The sequence below is a fragment of the Larimichthys crocea genome, unplaced genomic scaffold (assembly GCF_000972845.2).
Source record: "Larimichthys crocea isolate SSNF unplaced genomic scaffold, L_crocea_2.0 scaffold417, whole genome shotgun sequence".
Taxonomy (NCBI): Eukaryota; Metazoa; Chordata; class Actinopteri; family Sciaenidae; genus Larimichthys; species Larimichthys crocea.
Genome location: NW_020855421.1, coordinates 92,564 through 101,766, shown reverse-complemented (window position 1 = coordinate 101,766; position 9,203 = coordinate 92,564). Strand labels below are relative to the sequence as shown.

Here is a 9,203-nt window from a genome sequence, read left to right as displayed (position 1 = left end):
AGCTAACAGCAGCTAACAGACTGAGCTAACATGAGCTAACAGCAGCTAACAGCAGCTAACATGAGCTAACAGACTGAGCTAACAGCAGCTAACAGCAGCTAACATGAGCTAACAGACTGAGCTAACAGCAGCTAACAGCAGCTAACAGACTGAGTTGCTTATGTTGCCCAAAAAAACACAATAAAAGATTAAAAATAAAATAAATAGTAAGCACACACACACACACACACACACACACACACAGACAAACACACACATAGTAAGTACACACACACACACACACACACACACACACACACACATAGTAAGAGTAATATTCGCGGCCTCCCTGCTCCTCCAGTGGGAGTTCAGGAATGTTGGAATCCTGGTATTGCAAAACTGGAAGTGTGTATTTTGATAAGGTTATACGATCGCGTGTGTGTGTGTGTGTGTGTGTGTGTGTGTGTGTGAGTGTGTAAGTGAGTGTGAGTGTGTGTGTGTGTGTGTGTGTGTAATGTCATGCGATCCTCCATGAATGGCCCAGAACTGGGTTAGATTCTGAAACACACCACAGACATGGGAGACTGAACAGAGCTGTGTGTGTGTGTGTGTCTGTGTGTGTCTGTGGGTGTGTGTGTGTGTGTGTGTGTGACCCTCTGTATTAGTGGAAACAGATGTTCGATGTGTCCGCTCTGTCTCACACACAGACTCTACAGTCCTCCTCAGGTCTGGCCCGGGTTTGTCGAGCCCCCTTTAAGGTCCAAGCTGAGGTTCTGGTTTTGTTCTGGATCCAGTTTGGACCTGGTTGTGGTTTTAACGGCACTCTAATGTCTTATGTTGGCTCGGGTCGCGGCGGTTCTTCCAGCTCCTCCTGGAGGATCCCGGGTCGTTCCCGAGCCAGATGAGATACACGATCTTTCTGGCGTGTTCTGGGTCGACCCGGGCTCTCCAGGACGGGCCGGGAAAGAGAGGCAGGAACTCCACAACGTGGACCGGACTTTAGTGTTTCAACAGACCGACAGGAGCCGCTGAAAGGAGGCGTCACTCCGCTTCACCCTCGATGTGACGACACTGTAGTGTGTGTGTGTGTGTCTGTGTGTGTGTGTGTGTGTGTGTGTGTCTGTGTGTGTGTGTGTGCACGTTAACACTCTGTATGAAGCATTCGTCATTACAGATGAGGGAGGACACAGTGAAAGCAAAACTGCTCAGACATTTCCTGAAAAATCCCCCCCCCCACACACACACACACACTGTGTCTGTGTGTGTGTGTTCAGTCATCACCCAGGGGTACACAGCTGTGTGCTCGTGTGTGTGTTTGATTGTGTGTTTGTCATTTTACGTGTGTGTTGTCTCAGTTGGGTGTTTTCTTTGCCCTGAGTTGAACCTGTCAGGCAGACCGTCCTCCTTCACCCTGACCAATGAGAGAAGCTGATTGGTGGAGCTGGTTTGGACACAGCCGGGCTGGACGTAGTCTCTGTGACGTCCCCGCAGACTGTCTAAAACCTGGACGTAGTCTCTAATAACAGGACGTAATACAGAAATAGTGTTTGTGTAGGACAATAGTGTGTGTGTGTGTGTGTGTTGAAACTCTGAATGAATTTTTGCCTAATGACGACCTTGACTTCCCATGATGCATTACAATTGTTGTCTGTGTTCACATGATGGTGCGAGGAGTGATGCGCCTCACATGACGAGCGTTCCTCCATTTTGTGTGTGTGTGATTTTAAAGTGGGCGGAGTCATTAACCCTAATAGAGACAAACATGACCACACCTCTGTCTGGCCTGTGTGTTAATGAGTGTGTGTGTGTGTGTGTGTGCACTTCCTCAGGTTAAGGTCACCCTCAGTATGTGTATGTGTGTGTGTGTGTGTGTGTGTGTGTGTGTGTGTGTGTGTTATTGACCCACAAAGAGAAACCCCATCAATACATCACTGTCTCCTCTTGCTCTAATGAACCACACACACACACACACACACTCTCTCTCTCTCTGCTGTGTCTTGTGGACTCAGCGGTGTCAGACGAGGTAACTGAAGCCGATGACATTGTGTTCTGCTGAGCTGGGCCTGTGCTGCACTGAACAGAACCGACAGTGTCCAGTCTAACAGTGAACACAGCGACAGAACCTCTGAACCGGCAGTGTCCAGTCTAACAGTGAACACAGTAACAGAACCTATAGTTAGTTTAGTTGTGGTTTGGTTTAGGTTGGTTTGGTTTAGTTGTGGTTTGGTTTGGTTGTGGTTTGGTTTAGGTTGGTTTAGTTGTGGTTTGGTTGTGGTTTGTTTTAGGTTGGTTTGCTTTAGTTGTGGTTTGGTTTAGGTTGGTTGTGGTTTGGTTTGCTTTAGTTGTGGTTTGGTTTAGGTTGGTTTGGTTGTGGCTTGGTTTAGGTTGGTTTGGTTTAGTTGTGGTTTGGTTGTGGTTTGGTTTAGGTTGGTTTGGTTTGGTTGTGGTTTAGGTTGGTTTGGTTGTGGTTTGGTTTAGGTTGGTTTGCTTGTGGTTTGGTTTGCTTGTGATTTGGTTTAGGTTGGTTGTGGTTTGGTTTAGGTTGGTTTGGTTTGGTTGTGGTTTGGTTTAGGTTGGTTTGGTTTAGTTGTGGTTTAGTTGTGGTTTGGTTTAGGTTGGTTTGGTTGTGGTTTGGTTTAGGTGGTTTTGCTTGTGGTTTGGTTTAGGTTGGTTTAGTTGTGGTTTGGTTGTGGTTTGGTTTAGGTTGGTTTGGTTTGGTTGTGGTTTGGTTTAGGTTGGTTTGGTTTAGTTGTGGCTTGGTTGTGGTTTGGTTTAGGTTGGTTTGGTTTAGTTGTGGTTTAGTTGTGGTTTGGTTTAGGTTGGTTTGGTTGTGGTTTGGTTTAGGTGGTTTTGCTTGTGGTTTGGTTTAGGTTGGTTTAGTTGTGGTTTGGTTGTGGTTTGGTTTAGGTTGGTTTGGTTGTGGTTTGGTTTAGGTTGGTTTGCTTGTGGTTTGGTTTAGTTTGGTTTGGTTGTGGTTTGGTTTAGGTTGGTTTGGTTTAGGTTGGTTTGGTTTAGGTTGGTTTGGTTTAGTTGTGGCTTGGTTGTGGTTTGGTTTAGGTTGGTTTGGTTTAGTTGTGGTTTGGTTTAGGTTGGTTTGGTTTGGTTGTGGTTTGGTTTAGGTTGGTTTGGTTTAAGCTCTGTCACTGCACAGATCAGTGCTGGTTAACACCAGGCTAAAATCTAAACTGAGTATTTTAACTACAAAAGTAACTGTAGTCTAAATTTTGACTTCTTCTTTGACTGTGAGAATCTGAAGTTTCACCTCACTGACGAGGTCAACGTGATGCGTGAAGACTGTTCAAGACGTGTTTCTTATCGCAGGTCACGGATGACACACACACACACACACACACACACACAGTGGGTGGGGTTGAGCAGTTTTTGTGTGTGCGACTGTAAACATGTTTTCCTGCTGAGACGAGCATCTGCTTCTTTTTCAGTACAGGAAGGGGAAGCCCCAACACATACACACACACACACACACACACACACAGGAAGCATGAAGATGAAGATAACACACACACTGTCTCTCAACATATAAAAATGATATCTCCCTATCAGTTAAATCTCAACGTGTGTTGAGTTTAGTTTGGTTTATTTAAGTTAAGGTTCAGTTAAGTCTGGTTAAGTTAGGTTAGGTTCAGTTAAGTCTGGTTAAGTTAGGTTCAGTTAAGTCTGGTTAAGTTTAGTTAGGTTCAGTTAAGTCTGGTTAAGTTAGGTTGGGTTCAGTTAAGTCTGGTTAAGTTAGGTTGGGTTCAGTTAAGTCTGGTTAAGTTAGGTTAGGTTCAGTTAAGTCTGGGTTGTGTGTGTTTGTCTCCATGTCGCTGACGCCGTCATGTCTTGTCCTTCAACTTGGTCTGATATGAGGAATCGTCCACAGTGTGTGTGTGTTGTGGTGTGTTTGTGTGTGTGTGTTGGTGTGTGTGTGATAAAGCTGCTGAATGCCAGTGAACACTGTAGCCATTGTCCTGCTGCAAACGAACACACACTCTGAAGGTCATGAGTCTGTATGAATGTTTGTTGCATGTATGAGATTTGTCTTATCGCTTCACTGGAGAGAAACTGCCAGCGATTATCCAGAGTTTATGAAACGTGTGGAACTCAGAGAGAGAGACGTAGTCTCTTGAGACGTCCCCACAGACTGTCTGAAACCTGGACGTAGTCTCTGAGACGTCCCCGCAGACTGTCTAAAAACCTGGACGTGTCTCTTGAGACGTCCCCGGAGACTGTCTGAAACCTGGACGTAGTCTCTGAGACGTCCCCGCAGACTGTCTAAAACCTGGAAGTAGTCTCCGTGATGTCCCCGCAGACTGTCTAAAACCTGGTCGTAGTCTCCGTGGCGTCCCCGCAGACTGTCTAAAACCTGGACGTAGTCTCCGTGACGTCCCCGCAGACTGTCTAAAACCTGGAAGTAGTCTCTCTAACCTTTGACCTGTCTTGAACCTTTCAAGAGAAACTCTCTCTTAACTTCTCGACTGTGACAGTGTGACATAATTATTATATTCAGCATCTGTGTGTGTGTGTGTGTGTGTGTGGGTCACGCCCTCTCCTCCCTCCCGGTGTGAGGGTCATGCAACTTCCTCCTGTGAGTTGTGTCACCATGACAACTGAGTTCATCCAGGGAAACACTCTAATATACTGTAGTGTGTGTGTGTGTGTGTGTGTGTGTGTGTGTGTGTGTGTGTGTGTGAGCAGTAACAATAACCATCAGGCCTTGTGGGAAATAAACTGAGTTGTGTTGCAGACGGCAGGTGTGTGCTGTCAGTCTGCAGTTCATCAGTGTGTGTGTGTGTGTGTGTGTGTGAATATTTACAGCAGTGATTTAGATTTAGTCTGCTGTGTCAGACACAGGAAACCTCTCCCATCTCTCACACACACACACACACACACACACACACACACACACGCACACACATGTCGGCTTTCCAGGAACAATGAGCCAATGGGAGGCTGAGCACAAACACACACACACACTTGAAGGAAACACGTAAATCCAAACACACCGACATCGATCAGCGGGACTGTGACGTGTTTAATGTTACTTATCTCTGTCTCTCTCTCTCTCTCTCTCTCTCTCTCTCTCTCTCTCTCTCGTCCAGACGAGCGTGAGGCCGTGCAGAAGAAGACTTTCACCAAATGGGTCAACTCTCACCTGTCCAGAGTCTCGTGCCGGATCACCGACCTCTACATGGACCTGCGGGACGGACGCATGCTCATCAAACTGCTGGAGGTCCTCTCAGGAGAGAGACTGGTGGGTGCTTTTATTTTGAAACAGGAAGCAGAATTCTGGCTGCTGGGCCCGGTTCTTTGCGGACAGTCAAACTTTTCTTATCTTCTGTTTGAACACGTTTATGACCCGTGCAATCATTAACCACCTCCACGACCATTCATGTCTCCATGGCAACGTCACACACTAATATCAAAGTCACAAAAACACTTTCATTGCTCATTTACAGCAAAAGTCTGAAACAATGAAAATATCCAGACATGTAAGTTCAGTTTGAGCAGCAGGAAGCTGGAAGTGTTTCATGACGGCACAGAGCCAGAGAAGCTCCTCATGGAGGAGGCGAGGACAGGAGAGAGGAGGAACGGTGGATGGATGTGCAGAGAGGAAAGAAGAATAACATAAAATAAAGTGGTGAAGAGCTGAGCAGAATAAACAGTGGGAGGCCGTGTGGGGGGCGTTCGAGTTGTGAAAGGAGTCATTGAGTAACTTTCAGGAGGTCACATGGAGCCAGAACGCCTCCAGGAGCTGCACAAGCATCTGAGAGCGAGCGGCTGTTTGCAGAACGGATCCATACGACCTGAAACCAATCCCACTGTGTAACTGTGTGCAGCTGTACTCGAGTATTTCTTCTAATTACATTACTTCTGATCAGCCAGGTCCCCAGCAGCAGCTGATCTCACTGCCTAGTCCAGCAGCAGTCAGCCCAGCTCGGCGTCTGTCTTTCAGCCTTTTATTTCACCAAGCTCTCACCAACCACTAAAAGTCAGTCCCACATTTACTCTTGTCCGGCGGCTTCTTGCTCGCTCACTCTCTCCTTTTCTCTTCTTAGCTTCCTCCGTCAGCGTCCTCTTCACTCTCTGCTCCTCTGCCATCATGTCCGTAGAAGCTGCTGAGCCTGGTTACCTCCTCTTCTTCTTCCTGGTCGTCCATAACGCCTGTTGGTACAAACACTCAGTTCATCAGCTTGGCGGTGAGCTCAGAGCGACGGGTACCCGCCAAGCTGATGAACTGAGCTAACAGCAGCTACAGCTGTCAGCAGTTTACTTCACTGTCCATCATAAAACTCTGTAAATCACGGAGTTGAGGCGGAGCGCCGGAGGACATCAGAGGGAAAACCAGAAAACATTTCCTCCATAAAATATGATCCAGTTTCACCAGAATCACTGAAATAGTTGCTGCTGTGTGACTTAGTGCCGTAAAGCGTTACGTACTTCTCCCGACCCGGAGCCCAAAGTTACATAGAGTGAGAACAGACGTACGACTGCGAGACACCGTTCAGCTGATCACAGGTGTGAGTGGATCACCTGATCACAGGTCAGTGTGGATCACCTGATCACAGGTCAGTGTGGGTCACCTGATCACAGGTCAGTGTGGGTCACCTGATCACAGGTCAGTGTGGGTCAGCAGGAGGTCATGATGTTGATGGTTTATTTTTGTTAAGTGATCTTCAGCTTCATGAACTGGCCAACACTGAATCTCTTTGCGGTTTGTTGGATTTCACAGTCCAAAATATCTCTGGTCCGAGTCCAGATCCTGAATCACTGAGTGACTCTAAGCTGGGTGGTGTTTATGTGTCTGTGTGAGGAAAAGCAAAGACAGCAGTGTTATTGTTGGACGGAGTCCTGCTTGTAGTTCTGTCGGTCAGTGTTGGACGGAGGACATGTGGCGTGTGGACAGCTTGCAGGATGTAACATGGACCTCAGACATTTATTTTATTCTCGTCATCGCTGTGCACTCAGAGAAATCAAGATGCTAACTGGAACCAAAAATGATTCTTGAATGACGCCATCAAACATCTTTTAGCACGAGGTTCTTCAAAGAACCATCGAAAAATAGTTCCAAGAACGGCTTCATCAGTCCCGTTCAGGTGAAGATGAAGCCGGTCGATGTGGACCAGATGGACAGGTGTTTTATTCCCATTAGAGTCGTGTTAATTGCATCAGTGCTCTTCCTGTCTGTCTGCTCCTCCACAACATCCTGAGGCTGTGATCCTCCATGTGTCAGTGCAGACGTAACGAGGAAGCTGGTTAGAAAACAGACACTCGCCGTGTCGCAGCTTTGTCTGACAACAGAACTGAGTTCAAACAAAGAAAGCAGAGCAGCAGGATCTACTTTACAAAGAGACATTTTCCTTCTAAACTTCTCACATCACGTCTTTTCAACAAGTGTTTGACGCTCAGATTGTTCAATATTTCACATGTATTCACATGATTTCAACAGCAATGATTTGAGAAAAGTCCCTTTGGAGGACCACTGGACCAAAACTCTGTTGCGTATGCCTCAGTGAGAGGACTGACCGTGACTCTGGATGCAAAGAAACACTAAAAGCTGCAACAGCCTGCATTGAGTGATGAAGGCCTCCTAAGATATTCTGTAGTTTATCCTGCACAAATAAAACACAGAGAGGTCAAACAATAAAACCAGGATTGTGACTTGTAGTGGATTATTTCTACATTATTATATCAGTACTTGTACTCAAAGGTCGGGGCATTCTTCCTGGGAAAGGCGGCTGATTGTCGAGTCTTGTTCTCAGGACGTCGGACATCCACGTCAGTGGGAAGTAAAAGAGTTGTGTCCATCCACATTATGTCTCATCGGCAGCTAACGCCTCATGTGGAGTTCTGCAGGGTTCAGTTTTAGGTCTGTCTTCTGAAATCATAACATTGCGTTCCACCGCTATGCAGGCGAAACTCTGATTTCCCTCACGCTCCACTCCCTCTTGCTTTGCTCTTAAAAGTGGCCTATAAATTCATAAACTTGACAAACTAATGCTCTACAGTAAAGCAGAATATCACAGTGTTAAAATACTTCCACTAAGAAAGTATCTGAGGTGCCAACATCACAGTCACTTTCCTTCAAGAACATAAATAAATCCATCTCACTCCCACAGAGCTTCCTTCATTTTAATCCTCTTCATGTCACATAGAAATAAATAAGACTTGAATAATGTAATTTTCAGATCTGAACGTCGATTAAACAATCAGTAAATAACTCATCTCGTCTCCTTCAAGATTTTCAGACAGTTTGTTCATTGTAGACGTCGGTTCATTGGAATATTTCAGAAATTCTTCATAATCTCAAACGTCTCAAACTCGTGATGTTTTCCTCCTGAACATCAACAGTTCTGACTTGAGCAGCTAAAGACGTTGAGCTTTTGGTTCACGGCCATAGTTCTGCTTAATGTGCAGTGACTTATTGCTTCTTTGAGATTTTTCCTGTTTTTGAAAGTTTGTGTTGAATAAATCCTTTGATTTATGATTTAGTAATAAAGTTGAAAAAACCACTTTCACTCAGAAAAGTATCGCTATCAAAACACAAAGTGTCGGCCTTGAAGGCGCTCAGCTGTGCCGGCAGCTGGTTTCTTCTTCTTTTGTGTTCATTTGGCAGCTCGAGGCGGTTCACGCTTCCTGGTTTTTGTAAATGTAAATAAACCGAGATGTGTTTTTTTGTGTTTCAGCCCAAACCCACCAAGGGCCGGATGCGAATCCACTGTCTGGAGAACGTGGACAAGGCTCTGCAGTTCCTGAAGGAGCAGAGGGTCCACCTGGAGAACATGGGCTCTCATGACATCGTGGACGGAAACCACCGCCTCACCTTGGGACTCATCTGGACCATCATCCTCCGCTTCCAGGTAAGAGGCGGCCACGCAAGTTGGCGTCCCAGGATGACGTGAAAAAAAAAATGACTGTGACATCAGCTGAAATCAGAAGACTGCACTGACGATGGGGGTCTATCTCCCTCCATCTGCGGTCCATTGTGCAATTTTGCATCCCAGTCAACAGAATCTGCGGTCCATTGTGCAATTTTGCATCCCAGTCAACAGATATGCTTATTGTAAATTAGCAGCATATCGCAGTGAAACAAATGTTCAAATCTGGAGGTCAGATGGGATATACATGGCATTCACTCCTGATGACCAGTTTGCATCCCGAGAATTGATTAATGAATCCATTGTGATCAGAGTTTTATCTTAATGAAGGGTCGGCTCGTCAGTGAC

The 9,203-nt window shown here is 46.0% G+C and overlaps 1 protein-coding gene across 4 annotated transcripts in view; it reads left to right on the top strand.

Annotated features, from left to right (window-relative positions):
* The window catches only part of LOC104931748 (spectrin beta chain, non-erythrocytic 1), an 82,965-nt gene that overhangs the window by 43,228 nt on the left and 30,534 nt on the right, over window positions 1-9,203 (top strand). For all 4 annotated transcript variants that reach the window (XM_019259507.2, XM_019259505.2, XM_019259508.2 and 1 more), the window contains 2 exons: window positions 5,079-5,230; window positions 8,664-8,837. In XM_019259507.2, the coding sequence (XP_019115052.2) occupies window positions 5,079-5,230; window positions 8,664-8,837 (326 nt within the window). The remainder of the gene's footprint in view (window positions 1-5,078; window positions 5,231-8,663; window positions 8,838-9,203) is intronic.